Source organism: Mobula hypostoma, chromosome 14 (assembly GCF_963921235.1).
Source record: "Mobula hypostoma chromosome 14, sMobHyp1.1, whole genome shotgun sequence".
NCBI lineage: Eukaryota > Metazoa > Chordata > Chondrichthyes > Myliobatiformes > Myliobatidae > Mobula > Mobula hypostoma.
The window spans coordinates 9881390-9904629 of record NC_086110.1 but is presented as its reverse complement, the minus strand read 5'-3'; the positions used below and the strand labels follow the sequence as shown (position 1 = coordinate 9904629).

Here is a 23240-nt window from a genome sequence, read left to right as displayed (position 1 = left end):
CTCCAATAAACTCTGTTCAATCCTATTATTGTTTATTCCAGGCATTTTGTTTTCACATCTTTCATTAGAGATTTTAATGTTTTCCTTATAACTGATGTGAGGGCAACAGATCAGAAGCTTCCAATTTCTTTTGTCCTCTTTTCTTAACTAGGTAATATCTGAATTTCTTAACTCTCACTACTTCAATCTAGTCTGTATGATATGACCAAAAGCACGGAGATAAAAAACACAGTGAAAGAAAATCACAGGCTTCTTATAATTTTTGCAGAGCAGGATTTCCCTTCTAATCGAGTAATTTTTTTGGAATATTCCCAAATGCAGGACCGTCTGTGTGCTTAGAGTGAAAACATTCCATGTATAAAACTAAGTAAAGCAAGCAAGTGAGGTTACCTTATCTAAGGCATCTTCATGCAGCACTTCCTGAATGGCCAATAGTTTGATCCTGGAACAGACACAACTTGATATTAGTCACGTCAACTGGGAGGCAACAAACCCTCATCAAGTAAACATACTTAGCATTGCAGAGAATGCAGTACAGGACCAGACCATTTGGCCTAAACTGTGCATCTTCGTAGCATTCAAACTTCCTCTTGACCAGTTTCACTCTCTGAACTCTGAACAGTACAATGACATGGGTAATAGAGGAGTGTGGATAACTTCCCACACCTCAAAGCTGAACTGACTCTACAACCTATAAACTCACTGTCAAGGACTATACAACTCATGTTCTTTGTATTATTTATTTATTTATTTGTTTGTTTGTTTGCAAGGGACAGAATGGAGATTATAACTTTTCCTTCAACTTCCCCTCAGCCCCGAAACACCAACATTGTTTGGCCATAATCTATATTGCATAGGTGCTATTTTCAAACACTTTGATTTTATCGATGTATAGAATGTATAGACTATAAGACTTGAAATCTGAATTAGACCATTCAGTACGTTGAGTTTACTCTGCCATTCCATCATGGTTGATATATTATCCTCTCAACCCCATTCTCCTACCTCCTCCCAAAAACCTTTAACGCCCATCCTAATCAAGAACATCCATTTTAATTTGACACATTCACTAACCTTTAGCTAAAGAAATTCCGACTCATCTCTATTCTAAAGGGACATCCTTGTGTTCTGAGGCCTTGTCCTGGTAAGGCCTTGCCTTGCCCTCCCACTATAGGAAGTATCCTTTCTACATCCACTTCATCCACACCTTTCAATATTCAGACCTCTAGGGAATCCTGTTCAAGGAACATAAGATCATCAGATATAGGAGCAAAATTAGACCATATGGCCCATCAGATTTGCTCTGCCATTCTATCATGACCGATTTATTAACCTTCTGTATTAATCTCTGTACTAAAGGGACATCCCTCTTTGCTGAACTGTGTCCTCTGGTCCTAGATTCCCCTACTATAGGAAACATCCTCTCCACATCCACTCTATCCATGCCTTTCTATATTCAGTACATTTCAAAGAGATCCTCCCTCATTCTTCTCAATTCCGGTGGGTACAGGTCCAGAGTATCAACACTCTTCATATGTGGAATTATTCTTGTTTACCTCCTCTGGATCCTCTCTAATGCCAACACACTTATTCTTAGATAAGGGCCCAAAACTGCTCACAATACTCTGCACAGTCTGACCAATGCCTTATAAAGCCTCAAAGTTACACCCTTGCTTTTACATTCTAGTCCTTTCAAAATGAATGCTAACATTGCATTTGCCTTCCTTAGCACCAACTCAAACTGCAACTTAACCTTTAGGGAATTCTGCACAAGGACTCACAAATCCCTTTGCACCTCTGATTTTTGAATTCTTTCTCCTTTAGAAAATAGCATAGGCCTTTCGTCCTTCCACCAATTTGCATAACCGTACACTTCCCTACACTATATTCCATCTGTCACTTATTTGTCCATTCTTCCAATATGCCTAAGTCCTTCTGCAGACTCCCAGCTTCCTCAACCTCACCTACAGCTCCACCTACCTTCATAGCTTCTGCAAACTTTGTCATAAAGCCACCAATTTCATCATTGAGATCATCTACATATAACATGAAAAGATCGGTGCCAACACAAACCACCAGTCACCAGCTGCCAACCAGAAAAGGTGCCCTTTATTACCACTCTTTGCCTCCTGCCAGTCAGCTAGTCTTCTAATCATTCTAGTATCTTTCTTGTAATACCACAGACTCTTATTTTGTTAAGGAGCCTGATGTGGAGCAACTTGTCAAAGGTATTCTGAAAATCCAAGTGAACAACATCCACCAATTTGTCTATTCTGCTTGTTATTTCCTCAAAGATTTCCAATAGATTTGTCAGACAAAGTTTTTTCTTAAGAAAACCATGCTGACTTTGGCCTATTTTATCATGTGCCTTCAAGTATCCCGAAACCTCATCCTTAGTAGTGGACTCTAATATCTTACCAACCTCCAAATTCAGGCTAACTGGCTATAATTTCCTGTCTTTTGTCTCCCTCCATTCTTAATGTGTGGAGTGACATTTGCAATTTTCCAGTACTCCAAAACCATACCAAAGTTCAAATTTCAAAATACATTATCAAGGTACATATATGTCACAATATACAACCCTGAAATTCATTTTCTTGTTGATATTCACAATAAATGCAAAGAGGCACATTAGAATCAATGAAAGACTGCACACAAAATGGACAAACAACCAACGTGCAAAGTACAACAAACTGTGCGAATACAAAAATTTAAAAAATAACAATAAAAAAATAAGCAATAGATATTGAGAACATGAGATGAAGATGCTAAAAAGTGAATCCATAGGTTGAGGGAACAGTTCAGTGTTCGGGTGAGTGAAGATTAGTGAAGTTATCCTCTCTGGTTCAAGAGCCTGATGTTGGAGGGATAAAAATTGTTCCTGAAACTGAGGCTCTACCTCCTTCCTTATGGCAACAATGAGAGGGAGCATGGTGAGGGTCATTGATGATGGATGCTGCTTTCCTGCAACAACTCTCCATGTCAATATGCTCAAAGGTGGGGAGGGCTTTACCTGTGGTAGGCTGGGCCATATCCGTTACCTTTTGTAGGATGTTCCATTCAACGTATTGGTGTTTCCATAGGAGTTCATGATGCAACCAGTTAATTGCATATCTATAGAAGCTTGTCTAAATTTTAGATGACATGCTGAATCTTTGTAAACTTCTAAGAAAGTAGAGGTGCTGCTGAGTTTTATTTGTAATGGCTCTTATGTTCTGGACCCAGGACAGATCCTTTGAAATGAAAACACAGATGGAGTTAAAGTTGCTGACCCTCTCCACCTCTGATCCCCCAAAGAGAATGGGCTCATAGACCTCCAATTTCCTCCTCACGCAGTCAATAATCAGCTCCTTAGTCCTTCTGACATTGAGTGAGAGGTTATTGTTGTAACACCACTCAGCCAGATTTTCAATCTCCCTCGTTTATGCTGATTCATCACCACCAATGGCAGTGGTGTCATCAGCAAACTTAAATATGGGCATTGGAGCAGTACTTAGTCTCACAGTCATAAATATAAAGCAAATAGTGCAGGGCCTAAACACGTTACCTTGTGGTGCACCTGTACAGATGGTGATTGTGGAGAAGATGTTGTTGCCAATCTGAACTGACTGGGATCTGCAAGTTAGAAACCAAGCATCCAGTTGCACGAGGAGTTAATGAGCCCCCAACTTGGAACTTATTGATTAGTTCTGAGGGGATGATAGTATTGAATGTCAAGCCATAGTGAATGAAGAGCATCCTGATGTATACACTTCACTATCCAAATGTTCCAAGGTTGAGTGAAGAACCAATGAAATGCATCTGCTGTTGATGTGTGATGATAAGCAAATTGGGATGGATCCAAGTCACTCCTCAAGCAGGAGTTGATAAGTGATTGTGAATCTAGTGATTCTTGAAGGATCACTACTAATACCTCCACAATCTCTTCAACCATGCCTTTTTGAGCCCTGGGGTATAGTCCATCTGCTCCAGGTGACTTACCTGCCTTCAGATCTTTCAGCTTCCCAAGCACTTTCTCCTCAGTATGGCCCTCATTTCTGCCCCCTGACACTCTTGTATTTCTAACACACAGTGAATAATGATGCAAATGGTAGCTTTGCAGTTAATGCAAAACTATTACAGCTTGGAGTCTCAGAATTGAGTTCAATTCTGTTGTATTTATGTGTCTTCCCTATGGGTTTTCTCCATCTCCTTCAGTTTCATCCCACAGGTCAAAGCCATATGGCGTAGCTTAATTGATCATTGTAAAATTATCCCATGATTAGGTTGTTGGGAGTTGCTGGGCAGTACAGCTCGAAAGGCAGGAAGGGCCTTTTAGCACTGTATCTCTAAAAAAATAAATAATAAGAAAATAATATACTTATTGAGTTTGTCTGCCATGTCTCAGTCCTCCATTACTACCTCTCCAGAGTCATTTTCCAGCACTCCAATATCACTCTCCCCTCACCTTTACTCTTTATATGTCCTTCTTATAATATTGACTAGAGTACCTTCACGTTTCATCTTTGCTTTCCTTATTTCCATTATGGTTGCCTTCTGTTGGATTTTAAAAACTACCCAATCCTCTAGCTTTCCACTAATTTTTGCGATATTATATGCCCTCTGTTTTGCTTTTATGCTGCCTTTTACTTCTGTTGGCAGCTACAGTTGTCTCATACATATTTTGGAATATTTTTTCTTTGGGTTAAATCTACCCTCCACCTTCCAGATTGCTCCTAGAAACTCCAGCCATTGCTGGTTCTGCCATCATTGTTGCTAATGTCCCCTTCCAATCATCTTTGTCCAGCTCCTCTCTTATGCCTCTGTAGTTTCCTTTACTTTATTTTAATCAGAGATATATCTAACTTTACCTTCTCCTTCTCAAAACTGCAGGATGAATTCTAATTCTTCGTGTTAAATGTCTCCTAAGGGATCCTTTACCTTAAGCTCCCTAATCAAATCTGGTTCATTACATAATACTTAATCCAGATGGAGTTAAAAAAAATAGTATTTTCTTCACAGAAGATCTAGCAACTCATAGTAGAGGTCCAATGCTCTCAACCATAGTATTGATGGAGAATGTAACCACCAGCAAGAAGAGATTCTAAGTATAGCTTGTTATCTGTTGTTCATTCCTGGGATGGAGGAGGTAGAGTGACCATAAATGGACCAGATTGACAGCAGAACTGGGTGTGAGTGTGTGGTATATGAGGCCAACTAGCAAATAAATACTCATTACATAGGCACACAGAAGACTAATGGAAATATAGAAAACCTACAGCACAATACAGGCCTTTCAGCCCACAATGCTGTGCTGAACATGTACTTACTTAGAAATTACCTAAGGTTACCCATAGCCCTCTAATTTTCTAAGCTCCATGCACCTATCTAGAAGTCTCTTGAAAGACCCGATCGAATCCGCCTTCGCCACTATCGACGGCAGCCCATCATTCTCTGTGTAAAAAAAACCTACCCCTGTCATCTCCTCTGTACCTTAAAACTGTGCCCTCTCATGTTAGCCATTTCAGCCTTGGGAAAAAGCCTCTGACTATACACATGATCAATGCCTCTCATCATATTTGACCTACCAAAATGAACCACCTCACACTTATCTGGGTTGAACTCTATCTGCCACTTCTCAGCCCAATTTTGCATCCTATCAATGTCCCGCTGTAACCTCTGACAGCCCTCCACACTATCCTCAACACTCCCAACCTTTGTGTCATCAGCAAATTTAATTCCTCATCCTGGTCATTTATAAAAATCACGAAGAGTTGGGGTCCCAGAACAGATCCCTGAGGCACACCACTGGTCACTGACCTCCATGCAGAATATGACCCGTCTACAACCATTCTTTGCCTTCTGTGAGCAAGCCAATTCTGGATCCACAAAGCAAGGTCCCTTTGGATCCCATGCCTCCTTACTTTCTCAATAAGCCTTGCATGGGGAACCTTATCGAATGCCTTGCTGAAATCTGTATACGTTACATCTACTGCTGTATCTTCATCAATGTGTTTGGTCACATCCTCAAAAAATTCAATCAGGTTCGTAAGGCACGACCTGCCTTTGACAAAGCCATGCTGACTATTCCTAATCATATTATGCCTCCCCAAACATTCAAAAATTCTGCCTCTCAGGACTTTTCCATCAACTAGACTCACTGGTTTATAATTTCTTGGGCTATCTCTACTCCCTTTCTCGAATAAGGGAACAACATCTGCAACTCTCCAGTCCTCTGGAACCTCTCCTGTTCCCATTGATGATGCAAAGATCATTGCCAAGAGGTTCAGCAATCTCCTCCCTCACCTCCCACAGTAGCCTGGGGTACATCTCATCCTGTCCCAGAGACTTTTCCAACTTAATGCTTTCCAAAAGCTCCAGCACATCCCTCTTCCTTAATGTCTGTGTGCTCAAGCTTTTCAATCCACTGTAAGTTATCCCTACAATAGCCAAGATCCTTTTCCATAGTGAATAATGAAGCAAAGTATTCATTAAGTATCTCTGCAGTCTCCTCCTGCATTTCATGAGAGGCATTGATTGTGTGGATAGTCTGAAGCTTTTTCCCAGGGCTGAAATAGCTAGCATGAGAGGACATAGTTTTAAGGTGCTTGGAAGTAGGTACAGAGGAGATGTCGGGGTAAGTGTTTTTTTTTTCCACGCAGAGAGTGGTGAGTGTATGGAATGGGCTGCTGGTGGAGCTGGAAACGATAGGGTCTTTTAAGAGACTCCTGGATAGGTACTTGGAGCTTAGAAAACAGAGGGCCATGGGTAAGCCTAGGTAGTTCTAAGGTAAGGACATGTTCGGCACTGTTTTGTGGGCTGAAGGGCCTGTATTGCGCTGTAGGTTTTCTGTGTTTCTTTGTTTCTACATGTTACTCTTTGGACAAGGGGTATCATTCCATTGGAATGCCGGTGAGCAACAGACCTAAGGATTAATAACAAAATATGTTGTTCATTTGTATATATCCCCAATAAACTAATCTTTAACTTAGTATTGCCAAAGGTGTGAAACTGGATGAAATTGCAGATATGACCGAATGCAAACAGACTTCACGCCAGATCAGCCAAGTTGGGTGGTTGGGCATATACATGTCAGATCCAGAATTACATGGGCTGAAGGGCCTGTATTGTGGTGTAGGTTTTCTATGTTTCTATGGATCACTGTGAAGATAGACATGTGAAAAAAATAAAAAGGCAGTGGATAGAGACAATTTGTAAACTGTTGTTGTACAGAACGATACAAAACAAACATGCAGGTGAATCAAAAAGTTAAGAAGCCAACAGAACATTGACTTTCATTGAAAGAGGTTTGTATACAGGAGCAAAGATGCCTTATTAGAATTGTACACATTTTTGGTGATGCCATCAGATTGCCATCTATCCTTGAATCTTTAATAGTACTTTGTTATTCTTTTTTTCTGCACTGGTTATTTGTGTAATGTATAGTAAAATTTACTTTGCACTGAATTTCTGCCACAAAACAACAAATTCCATGTCATAAAGTCACTGATAATAAATCTAATTCTGATGCCCGAGAAATAATGTAATTGCCACGGAGGACATGCAGCAAGCCTTCAGCAGACACCTAACATGGTGGAAATGCCGCATGACGAGACGTTAAATCAAATAGGCCTACCTTCTCTAGAGGTTATAAGAATGAGATGGGAGCACATTGAAGCATATAAAATTCTGACGTGCCTAGGGAGCCGTGAAGCAATAAGATTATTTCAGCTGGCTGTGGGTTCCAGAACAAGGATGCGACATAATATTTGTGTGGTGAAGTGTAGTGAAGACATACACAAGACATTTGTGTAGGGAACCTGCACCAGTATTGATGGCCCTCGAGGCTAAGACATTGTATATATTTAAGGAGATAGATTTATAGACACAAATGTCTTTTGTGGGAAGCCATGGGAATTTGATATTGGGAGAGGTTCAGCCATGAATGGCTGGAATGGTACAACGGGCTGAAAGGGATAACTAACCTAATTCACTGGAAATAATTACAAGGATGTTGCCAGGACTAGAGGGACTGAGTTATTGGAAGAGGTCAGGCAAGTCTTTATTGCTTGGGATGCAGAGGAAGGTGGGGTGACCTTATTGAAAATACTAAATTACAAGTGGCATAGATAAGGTTTTATGGTAAGTCTTTTGCCCAGCCAGTGGGAGTACAAAGCTATGGTGCATTGAGCCATTGTGCAAGAGGTAACATTAAAAGGGACCCGAGGAGCAATTTTTTCAAGCAGAGGGTGGTGAGTAAGTGGAATGAGCTATCAGAAGAAGAGGTTGAGGCAGGCACAATAGTAACTTTACATGCAGGGGCAGGACTTAGAGGGTTATGGACTGAATGCAGGAAATACTCTACCACGTGCATTCTATCTTGTGGTGACCAGAAGAGCACGCAACACTCCAAGTGTGGCCAAACCAAAGTCTACAGTGGCAACATGATGTCCCAACACTCGTCAACACATCACCAAGAGGGTACGTAGGCTGCTTAAAATTATTCTCTCTTATGTCTTTCTTTTTCAAGGTGGCTGGGGCCTTGTCGCAGACCGTGATCTCCAGAAACACACAATATGCGTTTTTCTCAGCGGTGAAAGTGTCATGGTCTGGTTCGTTTAGTCTGCATTCTGGTTCAGCGTCCGGTCCATTGATTCCTTATTCCGGGTTTTCCTCTTTTCCCTTGTTCCATTGGGTACCTTAATTGAGGCACCTGATTCTCGTTTTGGGCTGGCACATAAATACCCCTCAAACCAAGAGTTCCCTGCTGGACTGTTCCCTTACCCTTCCTTCTGAAGCCTTGCCTGCATCCTTGTCAAGTTCAACCACCGGAGTGAGACCGGAGCCTTGCCAGGCCAAGATAAAGAACTATCTATCGTTGAATTTGGAACTACCTTGATGTGTCGCTATGTTTAGTGTCTGTGTCAAAGAAGAGTCCCGGCCCTAGGTCCTGTTCCCAAGGAGGGGCCCTGACTCTGTGTTCTGTTTCCTGTGTTTGAAGTTCCAGGCACTGTGTTCCAGTCCTGTCCAAGTCAAGGCTTCGTGGCCTCTTCCAGCCCATGTGCCTTTTCCAGTCCAGGAGTTCCTCGACCAGCCCTGTGCTGGAGATTCCTCATCCTGTGCTGGATATTCCTCGTCCCCATCCAAATCCTCGGCACTTTACCTCGGCAGTCATCCTGGCCTTGTGTCCTAGTAAGGGTCTGGGCCCTGCGTTCTATACAGTGTCCTGGCCCTGCGCTGGAGTGGGGGAACACTGTGTTCAACATGGACACATTGGATCAAAGGGCCTGCATCCCTGCTCTATTGTTCTATGAACTTGTATTTTCTATATTTCAATGTATCTCATACCTGTATGTTTATGTATATTTGAGTCAGCCCCCTGGCAAAGACAGTAGGACTAATAAGGAATGATACTTACTTCTAATCATCTCTGCCCAAGCTTGGTCCCACATCTCCTCTGTACATTCATTCTTGATGTGTGGATGTTGTTGCAAAGTTCAGCATTGATTGGGTTGACCAGTTCAGCTTACTTGCTGAGCAGCATGAGTGAAAGAAAGGACACAAAGTAGCACCAGGGAGGGGGGTTCGAGGATGCTGTATGTAGTGGTGACAAATGAGCAGTGAAACATCTATGTACTTTGCAAGTAGTTCTTCACTCAAAAATAGTTGTAACAGGAAAATAGACCCTTGATTAGCTCTCTGCATCTTACTAAGTAAATAGAAGCATACCTTGATTACTGGAAGCAAGCTAAAGAACCAAAGCTGCATTATTGAAACAGACACTGAATAAATATTGACTTCTAAACTGGTTTAAGAGGGGATGTTCAGCACTTTGTGTTACCCAGATAATGCAGCTTAGTCTAAAAAGCAGATTTTCTGTCAGTCATTTAGAAGTTAGGAAGTCAAATGCTTTACCCAACATGGCTAAATCCACATTCTGTAAAGGGAAGGATTACGACTGTTTATTGGGTTGTTCTAAACATTCACTCTCTGCTATTAGTGCATCATGCCTGCAGTATATTCTATCCAAAGGATATCGTGTGTCCACCCATAAACACTTTTTCTCCAGTCATCAAAGTTCTAGCGACCCAGGGTTCATTCTGTTCACACAGGCAGCACTAGAGGAGTTTGCATGTTCTTCCTGTTTGGCCCATAACCCACTGAACCCATCTAAGTGTCTTTTCAGTATTGTTAATGTACCTACTTTGACCACTTCCTCTGGAGCCTCATTACACATATGGACCGCCCTCTGGATGAAGAAGTTGCCTTTCAGGTTCCTATTAAATCTCTCCCATGCCTCAAACCTTATGGACTCTAGAGCTTGATTCCTTAATCCTGAAATAAATGACCATGTGGATTCACCCTATCTATGCCCTTCCTGACTTTATTCTCCTCTATAAGATCACCCCTCATTCTCCTACGCTCCAGTGAATGAAATCCAAGCCTTCTCAATCTCTCTCCATCACTCAGTCTTCTTGAATCCTGGCAACATTCTGGTAAAACTTTTCTATACTCTTTCCAGCTTCATGGTTTTTCCCACAACAGGGTGGCCAAAAATAAACACAATGTTCAAAATGTGGCCTCACCAACAAGTTTTACAGTTAAGAAGTCAACAGACCAAAGGAAGTTCATGGAGATACCAGTTGTCAATTTTTAGTGGATGGCACACTCAAGGGGAGGCTGAAGGGTTTCCAGGGATGTGCAGATAGAATGAAGCATGAACAAAAATACCTGGAGCTTATAGATTACAGGCGATATGAGGCAAATTCAATGAAAGAACAAAGTTATTACAAACCCATGCTCTAGTAGGGTCATGCAGATGACTTCTCTCACGCCTGGGTTGTTGACCTTGTCCAAGTTGAGCCCCTGCAGGTTCCAAGTGCCAATACGAATCACCTTCCTGCCATCAAAGCAACTGGTGAAAGCTGCCTGTGGGGAGCACCGTGAAGGGGTGCGAGGACAGAGGCCAGAGTTCAGTCTCAGGTCCTGCAGACTGCAGAAGGAAGGTAGGGCACTGCACGGCTGCGTGGAGGTGGAGGTAGATACGGAGACGGGCTTCAGGAGGGCAGCACTGAGCCTGGAGTTGATAGGAGTCAAGGAGAAGGCGTTGCTTCCGGTTACCCGCAACAGGTCATCAGCGTGTCGGTATGGCCGGTTGCGGACGATTCGGTGGGCCAGCTCTTTGGAGACCCCAAGCAAGTCAGTGAGCTGCTCCTCTGAGGCGAGGTTGATGTTCAGCTGGTCACAGGAGAGAAGGTTGAGATTGCCCATGGAGCGGGAGCGCTCTCGGTCTTCTGCACTAAATGGAGGTCTTATCTGTGGCCTGGTGGTCCCCAGGTCAACCTTGATGTCTGACTGCTGCGGCACCATGTCCCCCACACAGATCTCGGACCTTATCTGCTGCAGCCTGGTGGCCCCGACTCCCGTCACCAGTGCCACATCCTCAATCTTGCGGAAGCCCCCAATCCTGTCACGGTATAGCACTACATTGTGTGCCAGTGTCCGGTTGATGCCCGGCAGGGTCATCAGCTCTTCCTCAGCTGCTGTGTTTACGTTGACCTGGTTGCTGTGCAGGCTGTCAGGGGGTGTGATTGGTTGCCCCTTCAGTGGCTTCCTCCCTTTCAGTTCCCGTTGGGGCCGATGACAGCTCAGGTGGTAGCCCATCATGCAATCGTCCTGGGAAAATTCAAATACACCATGATGAAGGCAAGGTACACAAAGTGCTGGAGGAACTCATCAGGCCAGGCAGCAACGATGCAGGGAAATGAACAGCCCAGACCCTTCATCAGGACTTGGTGTCTGTAACCTTGGCTGTCCATTCTGTTCAATTAATAAATTGATTGAACTAAAACCTTTGCTCCATTTTCCCTCCACATATGTTGCCTTACCTCCTGAGTTTTTCCAATTTTTTTCTGTATTTTTAAAGATTATTTAGTCACCTACATTGTGCTGCTTTTCACAAAAGATTAATCCCAATAGCACTAATATAGCCTGATTTGATTTTAGTAGGCAATAAAATAGGAACTAGTTGTTAATGCCGTAAACATGAGGAATTCTGCAGATGCTGGAAATTCAAGCCACACACATCAAAGTTGCTGGTGGATGCAGCAGGCCAGGCAGCATCTCTAGGAAGAGGTACAGTCGACATTTCGGGCTGAGACCCTTCGTCAGGACTAACTGAAGGAAGAGTAATGTGTTACTTTTTAGATCATTTTCTTCTTCCTACTCAATTAGTCTTATGAAGGGGACAGTTCCCCACTTAGTTTCCTCTATTCTGTATCACATATGTCTTTCCCCCACTGATTCCCACACCAACCATCAGCACTGGGGGCAACTTTCTGTAGCCAATTCACCTATGCATCTTTGTGGCATGGGGGAAAACTGGAGTGCCTGGCGTAAAACAGTGCAGTCACAGAGAAAACTATCAACTGCTGACAGGCAGCGCTGGAGGTCAGGATAGATCCCGGGCTGCTGGAACTGTGATGAAGCTGCACAACCCACTGCACCATTGTAGCACAGATGTGCAAATAAGATAAAGATACACACAACCTGTTGGGTCCATGACTGACAGAATATGTGTGGTCTTGCACAGGAATGGCCTGGCCTTGGTATGCAATGCTGCTTCAGTGCACCTTTTCATGTGTGGGCTAATGCTCAGACTAGTGCCTTTAGAATTTGTATTGTACGTTGTGGTACATTTACCTGCAATTTGTGTCCTTGGGATTGATACTCCTTTTGTCATTCACAGATTAAAATGACACTGATGGTTACCTGCCTATGATAGAAACATAAATTATTTTAATTTCTGATGTTTTCTGGGTGAGATTGTAATAGGTGGAAGGGTACAATGATACAAAAAGATGCATAATGCAAGAAGATGAGAATAAGCGGAGTTAAAAACCAATAACATAGTGCAAGGATCTTTAAATGCGGAACAAGATAGTGATCTAAATACAATGGGCACTGTAATTAGCTCTCCAGTGACCTTAATCATTTGCCTTCCTGCTGCTGGCTTAGTTAACAATGATTTGCTGATAAGTATTTCTGTGATGTTTATTCTGTTGTTTGCTAATTTTTCTTCTCATGCATTCAGGATCAGTAAACAATTTTTTGGGACCCTCTGCCCAGATTCCTTACATTACCATTATTACAATGTACATTAGTTGTTAGAAATACCTTAGGGGTGTTCTGATCCAGCAATTGTATGCCATCCTATGTGAATAATAATAGTCCCAATAATGTGCTCCTTTATTGTTTGTCATTTTTTAGTACACCAGTGTAAAGGAGAAAAAAGTTACAGTTACTCTGGATCCAATGGAGCATAAAAAACAAATAAGCATACAAAATACAATAAATATAAATATTAAACCAAACTGTGAAAGGCAATATACAAGAACTGTTGTGTGTCACAGTATATGCATAAGAATAGCTTACATAGACTGATTTTATGTACACAAGGTACAGGAGTATCAACTTTCCTTTATTAGAATCACAGAGTCATGGAACACTACAGCACAGAACCAGGCCTTTTCAATTCATGCCAAACTGTTATTTTGCCTAGACCTTTCAAACTGCACATGGACCATAGCCCTCCATACACTTTTCATCCATGTACTTATCCACAGTTCTCTTAAACGTTGCAATTGAACCCGCATTCACTACCACACACTCTCACCAGCCTCTGAGTGAAGAAGTTCCCCCTCATGTTCCCCTTAAATAATTCTCCTTTCACCCTTGACATATGACCTGAGACATAACCTATTCAACTCATGTCCTCAAGTCCTGATGTTTGAAGGATAACTGTTTCTGAACCTGGCGGTGTGGGACCCAAGGCTCTTGTACCTCCTTTCTGATGGCAGCAGTGAGAAGAGAGCTTTCTTATGGCAGCTCTCCATGTAGATGTGCTCAATGATGGGGAGGACTTTTTCTGTGATTGATTAGGCTCTATCCACAATCTTGTGTAGGCTTTTCCTTTCTTGGGAATTGGTGTTTCCATACCAGGCTGTGATACAACTAGTCAGGATACTTACCCTTCCCTCTTCTTCTATTCCCCTTTCTGATACCCCCTTACCTCTTCTCCTCGCCCTTCTATCACCTCCTCCTGGAGCCCCCCTCTCCTTCTGCATCAGCTCTTTACCTTTTCCACCTATCACATGCCAGCTTCTCACTTCACTCTCCCTCCCCCACCACCTGGCTTCACCTATCACCTTTCAGCTTGTACTTCTTCCCTTCCCCTGTCTTCTTATTCTGGCTTCTTCTCCCTTCCTTTCCAGTCCTGATGAAGGGTCCCGACAGGAAATGTCAATTGTATATCCTTTTAAATAGATTCTTCCTAATCTGCTGAATTCCTCCAGCATTTTGTGTGTGTTACTCAGGATACTCTCCACTGTCTATCTATAGAAGTCTATCAAAGTTTTTGATGACATGCTAAATCTGCGCAAACACCTAGGAAAGTTGAGGTGCTGCTCTGCCTTCTTTGAATCACAGGCTGCATCACAGCCTGCATCACAGCCTGGCATGGAAACACCAATGCCTTGAATGAAAAATTCTAAGAAAAGTAGTGGATATTGCCCAGTCCATCACTGTAAAACCTCCTCCTCATTGAGCAAATCTGCGTGAAATGCTGTCACAGGAAAGCAGCATCCATCATCAGGGATCCTCAAGACCCAGATATGCTCTCTTCTTGCTGCTGCCATCACAAAGAAGGTACAGGAGACTCAGGACTTGCACCTCCAGGTTCAGGAACAGTTAATACCCCTCAACCATTAGGCTCTTGAACCAAAGGGGATAACTTCAATCAACTTCATTTGCCCCATCATTTGAACATTCCTATAACTAAATGGACTCACTTTTAAGGACTCTTCATTTCACATTCTCAGTATTTATTACTTATTTATTAATATTTCTTTCTTTTTGTATTTGCACAGATGTCTTTTGCAAATTGGTTGAACACACTAGTTGGTGCAGTCTTCCATTGATTCTGTTATGGTTATTATTCTGTAGATTTATTGAGTATGTCACAAGAAAATGAATCTCAGAGTTGTATATGGTGACTTAAATGTACTTTGAAAATAAACTTACTTAGAACTTTGAACGGGCACATAAGTCTAACCTTTTCTCACAATAGATGTTTGCCTGTATATTTAAGAAAACTGCTGTTGTTCTTGGATAGTGGTGGAGTTGGGAATATATAGAGTGGAACATCAGTCACTGTAGCTGCATGTATTCTGCAGTCTTCTGGAAGATGGGTGAAACCCATAAATGAAGCAGGTTACAAGAAAGACACTTCGAATTCCCTCCCTCCTAATTAAGTTAACAAATTTTTTGCACCTATGCGAAGTATTGCGAATGCAAATAATACAATGTAAAAAAATCAATACTGTTCCTCTGTCCACAGATTCCAATCAAAACTTGTACCCAAGGGGCCACCTGCACTCATAGTGATTGATGCAAAAACATAGATCTTCCAATATTACAGCACAATACAGGTCCTTCAGCCCAAGATGTTATGCCAAACTTTTAACTTACTTTAAGATCAATCTAACCCTTACCTCCCACACAGCCATCCATTTTTCCATCATGCAGGTGCCAATGTAAGAGTTTTATAAATGTCCCTAATATATCTGCCTCTACCACAACCAGTGCCAGGGTAATCCACGCACTCACCACTCTGTGTGTGAAAACCCTACCTCTGACATTCTCCCCCATTATACTTTCCTTAAAATTCTGCCCCTCATATTAGTCATTTTTGCCCTGTGAAAAAAAAATCTCTGGCTATCCACTTGACTGATACCTTTTATCATCTTATACAATTTTATAAAAAGAAGAAAGCAGTAAGGTAGGGACTAGACATTGACTACAGTTCTTTTATTTGTACTCGGGCATTTGCCAGAAGATCAGATTACCGGTCTTCCCCAGATTACCAACGTCTGATTTGTGGACACCTTCTACACACAAGCAAGTATTTGAAAGACTGGTGGGGTGAACGGAGATGAAATTACCAGTTGTTGCGGGGCTGCAGGCTTCTTGTTCTATGTGGGAAGGCCATTTCCCTGTGTCTTTTCTCCCCCACCCCTGAGCTGCAGCAATCAGAAACTGGATGGAACTGAGCAGAGCCAGGAACTTTGAGTAGACTCATTGGCTCACTCACTGAGTTGGTGAGCGTAGTTGGCAGTTGCTCTTCTCACACCTGCTCGCGCTCTCACCTCAGCTGTTTCTGTGATCCTCTCCCACACTCTGCAGTTGGTCACCTCCAACTGACAAACCACTTGAGTATGGACTGTACATGGGAACCTGGGGACTGCCAGTAGAGGGATGTGATCACTTTGAAAAGTTGCAGCATCCCTACAGAATCCTGGGATTTCTGGACCATTGGGGATGATGGGGATGAACCACAAGCCCATGCATTGGGAGCAGTAAATAACCTCTTGCAATTAGCAGGAGGTACATGCCACTTCAGAAATCTCAAGCAAGCCAGCTGCAAACATATTACAGAGTAGGGTACAAGGGTGCATTAAAGCCACACTGCATATGAGGCTCACACCCAATTCTGACCAAGGCCCCATGTGACAATTACTGTAGGTTACACCTACCTCAAGGGTGGAGCAGTCTGTGATTCCCATATTGGCCTCCGCAGTCACCTTAGAACCCATAAACTGGAGCAGAAGCAAATTATCCTTGAATTCTGGGCTCTGTCTGAGAAGTTTTGTGAAGTGCTCTGTTGAACAGATAAAGGCTTCGCAGTACAATGCTAGCTATGTTATAAACATGTTGGGACAATAATAAGGTAGTCATGGAGAAATAGTAATGAAGTCTTTTGAGGTTCCAAATTTCCTTTCCTTGTGTTATGCATTTTGCTGGAGCTGTGTTCCTGTTATACTGTGTGTATGTGTTCTAGGAAGTTCGGAATGCTAGATTGATTAAATCACTAAGCTCCTCAACTAGAGTTCTTTTTTTTAAACAACAAAGCATTCAACTAAACTAAACTTTCAGTTTTACCCTCACCTGCAACATAGTAATACAGGTCTCTTCTGACAATCCTAGATCAGAAAGCCGGAGCAATGCCAGATTGTCAATGCTCTGTTGACAAGTTTTGATCGAGTTCCATTTCCTCATTTGCACTCAGTATTGCATTTCTGCCTCAAATTAACATGAGTGTGTTTTTATAAGGCTGACTTCTATATTCTTCATGATTTTGCCAGACGTTCACTGGGTCTAAACTACCATTTGAAAGAAGGTGAAGTGTAAGTGTTTGGTTCTGGATGAAACTGTGACCAGCTGATTGACCCCATTGGAAACAAAACACTGCTAAAAACTGAAAAGAGAAATTTAAAGTGCTCCACAACTTGATGGAGATTTCAACAATTTTGCTGCTGGTTTTAACGTAAATCACATAAGTTTACTTTCCAATGAGTATTTGAATGTAATATTTACCTGAATCGCGTTGGTGAAAGAAAGTTGTTTTCTTGGCCTCCTGAGCACAGGTTCTGGTTCCAGACACTTACAGGAAGGATCTATATTGTGTGCACACACTGACACATTTGTATAAATACTCTTTTGCAAGGTTGATAAACCAGATATCAAGCCTTACAAGCTCTGTGGATATCTCTATTTGTTTGGGCAGGCTCACACAGAGAGGTGCTGCCTTCGGTCAAATGGAATCAGAGCAAAGGCGGGGTTTACAATTATCCATTTGATGTTTAATTTTTGAGGACTGCCCCTTAAAGGTACAGTTCTTTTTCATCCCTTAGGTTGTATTCTACAATCGCTTGGATCTATTTTTGGGTTTATAATTTTAATCAAGTGAAGGATTACTTCTATTTCATTCAAAACGCAAAAAAAAGCAGGTGCAAGCAGAAATAAAAACAAATGTGAGAAAAATTCAGCAGGTCAGGCAGCATATGTGGAGAGAGAGAAACAGGTAATGTTTCTGGTCAGTGATCTTTCATTGGAACTGATCATCAACTGGAAAGATTAATACTGTTCCTTTCTTCACATTTGCTGCTGTTTCCCATTTTAATGCACCAGTTTCCACCCTTGCTCTGTGATGGTTTATGAGCAGGTTCAAACACCATCTATAAATTCACAGATGACGAACTATTGTTGATAAGTTCTCAGATGGTGACAAGGAGGCATACAGGACAATCTCACACTCAATGTCAGCAAGACCAAGTAATTGTCTGTGGGCTTCAGGAAGAGGAAGTCAGGATAACAGATACCAGTGTTCCTTGAGGGGTCAGTGGCAGAAAGAGTGAGCATCTTCAAGTTGCTGGGCGACAAGTCTCAGAACACCTAACCTGGGCTCAACACATTGATGCAATCATGAAGAAGGCATGCCAGCAATTGTATTTCATGACAAGAAAATTTGGTATGTCACCAAAGACTCTTACAAATTTCATATGTCACCAAAGACTCTTACAAATTTCTGTAGATGTATGACAGAGAGCATTCTAACTGTTTGTATTGCAGCCTAATATGGAGGCTCCAAAGGACAGAATCACAAGATGCTGCAGAATGCTGTAGGCTCAGCCAGAACCATCATGGGCGCCACCCACCCCGCTATCAAGGACACCTTCAAGATGTGTGCCTCGAGAAGGTGGCATCCACCACAAAGGACCCTCACCATCTGGGGCATGCCCTCTTCTCATTACTACCATCGGGGAGGAAATATAGGAGCATTAAGACCCACACTCAATAATTTAGGACTACATTTGTCACCTCTGCCATGAACCCATGAACACTACCTTGTTATTCAACTTTTACACTGGTTATTGATCTTTGTACTGTACTGCTTCCATAAATAAATTTCACATCATTTAAGTCAGTAATAATAAACCGGATTCTGAGGTTCAAACTCTGTCTGCAGTATTGACTGCATCTTATTTTATCTCAGAAATTATGCTTTGGCTAAGAAATTCACCAAAATTATACCAGAGCTTTTAGGGGAAAATAGGATTTGTCTGAGCTTGGAAGATTGAGAAGAGATCTAGTCATCATTTACAAAGTATCAAAGGTATTTTCTCAGGCACATGGAGTCTCAGATTCAGTGAGGAATCCTGCCTGATTAGTTGTGCAACGTCTCCTGTTATGTGTCAGGGATTGTACATAGGTTTAACCAATTGCTTACATCTTGCACCTTTCACGTGATATTCAGACTCACACTAGAGGTGTCTTGCTGTGTAAATTTATATATTATAGTAAGACTGCAAGGTTGTGGGAGAGAGGGTTAATATGTGCAATCAGCAAAGAAATTTGTGTCATATAAGTAAATTCAAACAGGTGTCTTTTAAGGCAGCTGTAAACAAATTTCGGAATAAAAAGCAGCCTTCAATCATCCGTTACCATGGTGATTTCAAGGTTGTGATAACGTGGTTGTACAATCAATACTTACACCAGCTGAGGAAGTTCAAGGTTCTGACATCTAACTGGCATTGTGTTAAGCAGCAAAACACTGTTCTAATTATCAGCCTGCATTTATCACTTGCTAATTCATGCTGGGATCATCCTGGTTTGGCTTGTTTGACTGGTATCTCATACAAAAGACCTTTATTCCTGTGTGTACTCAGATCACAAATTCCATGTTATCCAAATATTCCAGTGAAATTGATAAAATATCCACTGTGTTCTCATGTAATTCTGATTTTAAGATGGATGATCCTTTTTCCAGATATATGAGGCACCTACTTCCAAGTTGCGCACTATCCTGATTTGCAAATATATTCAGTGGCCACTTTATTAAGTACAGGAGGTACTTGGTAAAGTGACGTGTTTGTGTACATGTTTGTGAATTTGCTCTGCTATCCATTTCAAAGTTTGACATGTTGTGGGTGTTAAGAGATGCTCTTCTGCACACCACTGTTGTAATGCATAGTTAACTGCTATGTTACCATGGAAATTCATGAATTCCACCCTGGAAACATTATAAAATTATTGCCATGGTGAGATGCCATGCAATAACTTTACAACACCCCAAGGATTTATGGAATTTCTAGTCAACGATGTGATTATGTTAATAACAATGAGCATTGAGGGAAATCACAAACTGTTCTGCCTGCTGGCAACAACAAATTTCAGGTTTCAAATCATTTAGGTATTTTGGTTGAAAGAACTCTATTTTTTGGGGGGAGTTGGGTGTTACTAGCAAAGTTGAGTTCCATTTAGTGAGGGAGTTCCAGTATTGAAACCCAGTAATGATGAAGGACTGGTGATGGATTTCTATGTCTAGATTCTGCGTGACTTGGAGGGACCATGCCAGTGTTGGGATTCCCATGGGAGTTAATATGATTGATCTTGAAAGTGAATTCAAAGCTGGCACAGTACTGCCAGTTAATAATGATGATAACTGAATAAGTCCTTCAGACAGTTAGAATTCAGCAAGGGAGTGTAACTGGCATTTTTAAATTTACACTCTGTGGCCACTTTATTATTTACAGGAGTAGAACCTGGTGTGGTCTTCTCCTGCTGTAACCATCAACTTCAAGGTTCAATGTGTTGTGCATTCAGAGATGCTCTTCTGCACACCACTGTTGTAATGCATGGTTATTTGAATCACTGTCACCTTCCAGCTTCAACCAGTCAGGGCATTCTCCTCTGAGCTCTTTCATAAACAAGGTGTTTTTGACCACAGAACTGCCACTCACTGGATGCTTTTTTGTTCCTCGCACCATTCTGTATAAACTCGAGAGACTTGTGTGTGAAAATCCCTGGAGTTCAGCAGATTCAGAGATACTCAAACCACTCTGTCTGCCACCAGCAATTTTTCCACAGTTAAATTCTCTTCCCCATTCTGTTGTTTGGTCTGAACAACAACTGAACCTTTTGACTATGTCTGCATGCTTTTATACAGATTGCTGCCACATGATTGGCTGATGAGATATTTATTTTAATGAGCAGGCATACAGGTGTAACTAATAAAGTAGTCACTGAGTGTATTTTACTGATAGAAGTTAAGTTTACATCTGCAATCCTTGTACAAAGATATAAAGTTTTCTGGTAACCTCAACACTGGGATCATTGGGATCAAGATTACTTAAGCAAACAGGCTAAGAAATGATAGACAACTCTGAAGTTGAATGTTTCACCGAAAAACAAAGCATTGTGGGTCCAAGACAAAATTAAGTTTGAGAATATTGTGGAATGTTAATTGAAGATTGTTCCATGAATGTGCACTTGTCATAACACATTCTGGAATGTATTTCAAACTGAAATAAAAGAGAGACAATCGTTAATAAATCTGCAGTAGACTGATGATTTTGGAGGTCATTAATGTATTGAGGAAGGTTCAGGTATTGGATGCAAGGATGCAAGAATCGATATATCGAACAGGAGGTATGTATGAAAAAGCGCTTGATTCAGATTTTAAAATGGTGAACTCCACCGACATAGTAAATGCTGATAATTTATCTGGCTATGAAGCAGGCCATGGTAAATATAATCATATTAGACATGTGAGAAAACATAACAAAGATATACTGTGTTCTAGATTTGCTCCTGTTACAGCCCTTATCGGGTTAAAAAACAAACAACCGAAAATCTGCAGATGCTGGAAATCCAAGCAACACACATAAAATGTTGGAGGAACTCAGCAGGCCAGGCAGCATCTATGGAAAAGAGTACAGTTGACGCCTCGGACAGAGACCCTTCATCAGGGCTGGAGGGGAGAAAAAGGTGAATCCAGAGTTAGAAGGTGAGGGGAGGGGAGGAAGAAACACAAGGTGATAGGTAAAACCCGGGGAGGTGGTGAAGTAAAGAGCTAGGAAGTTGATTAGTGAAAGAGTTACAGAGCTGAAGGGAATCTGATAGGAGAGGACAGAAGGCCATGGAAGAAAGAAAAGGGGGAAGAGCTCCAGAGGGAGGTGACAGGCAGGTAAGGAGACAAGGTGAGAGAGGGAACTGGGAACGGAGAATGGTGAATGGGGCGGGGGGGGTGGCATTACCAGAAGTTTGAGAAATTGATGTTCATGCCATGAGGTTGGAAGCTACATAGACAGAGTATAAGGCGTTGCTCCTCCGATTTGAGTGTGGCCTCATCACGACAGTAGAGGAGGCCATAGACTGACATATCAGAATGGAAATCGGAATTGGAATTAAAATGGGTGGCCACTGGGAGATCCCACTTTTTCTGGTGGACAGAGTGTAGGTGCTCTGCGAAGTGGTCTCCTAATCTACATTGGGTCTCACTGATATACAGGAGGCCCCGCTAGGAGCTTCAGATCTGAGTCTGCCAGTCTGATCTGGGACCTCACAGTGGCCACCCATTTTATTTCCACTTCCCATTCCTATTCTGACATGTCACTCCATGGCCTCCTCTACAGTCGCAAAGAGGCCACACTTAGATTAGAGGAGCAACACCTTATATCCCATCTGGGTAGCCTCCAACGTGTTGGCACGAACATCGTTTTCGAATTCTGGTAATACCCATTTCCTTTTCTCTCATCTCCTTACCTGTCCATCACACTCCTCTGGTGCTCCTCCCCCTTCTCTTTCTTCCATGGCCTTCTGTCCTCTCCTATCAGATTACCCCTTCTCCAGCCCTGTATCTCTTTCAAAATTCCAGCTCTTTATTTCACTGTTCCTCCCCTTCCTGGTTTCACCTATCACACTGTGTTTCTTCCTCCCCTCCCCCACAACCTTCTAACTCTGACTCTGCGTTCACCAGCAACTTTTATGTGTCTGACTCCTCATCTTTTTTTCTCCAGTCCTGATGAAGAGTCTTGGCCTGAATCAACGACTGTACTCTTTTCCATAGATGACATCTGACCTGCTGAGTTCCTCCAGCATTTTGTGTGTGTTTTGCTAGGGTTAAAATCCATATTTATTTACAGATCATGGCCTAGACTATCAGGCAAACTCTTGCACTAAGAGCTAGAAATTCTCTTGTACTGCAAAATTCTGACTGCATCTGGAGTACTTTAGAGTACTCCAATGGATAGGAGGTACAGGTGCCTTAGATCCCACACCACCAGGTTCAGAAACAGTTATTGCCCTTCAACCCATCAAGCTCCTGAACTAGTGTGGATAATTTCACTCACCCCAACACTAAAATGGTCACTCAACACAAGGTCTCTGCAGCTTGTTCTCAGTATTATTTACTTACTCTTTTGTTATTATATTATTTGTTATTTTTTGTATTTGCACAGTCTGTCCTCTTTTGTGCATTGTTTGTCTGTCTTTGCTTGAGTGTAGTTTTCCATTGTTACTGTTGTATTTTTTGTTCTACTCTGAATTCCAACAAGAAAATGAATTTCAAGATATTATATGGT

The 23240-nt window shown here is 42.0% G+C and overlaps 1 protein-coding gene across 5 annotated transcripts in view; it reads right to left on the bottom strand.

The window, feature by feature from the left end:
- The window catches only part of LOC134356079 (endonuclease/exonuclease/phosphatase family domain-containing protein 1-like), a 68859-nt gene extending 51243 nt beyond the window's left edge, over positions 1-17616 (bottom strand). The window contains exons 1-4 of one of the 5 annotated variants that reach the window (XM_063066642.1): positions 17413-17611; positions 12682-12754; positions 10775-11655; positions 391-442 (exon numbers count right to left, since the gene is read on the bottom strand). In XM_063066642.1, the coding sequence (XP_062922712.1) occupies positions 391-442; positions 10775-11646 (924 nt within the window). In that variant the 5' untranslated portion in view covers positions 11647-11655; positions 12682-12754; positions 17413-17611. Of the gene's footprint in view, positions 1-390; positions 443-10774; positions 11656-12681; positions 12755-13155; positions 13579-17412 lie in introns of those variants that run through there. The other 4 variants (XM_063066643.1, XM_063066644.1, XM_063066645.1 and 1 more) reach the window with 4 other exon arrangements.
- Between the last annotated feature and the right edge of the window lie 5624 nt (positions 17617-23240).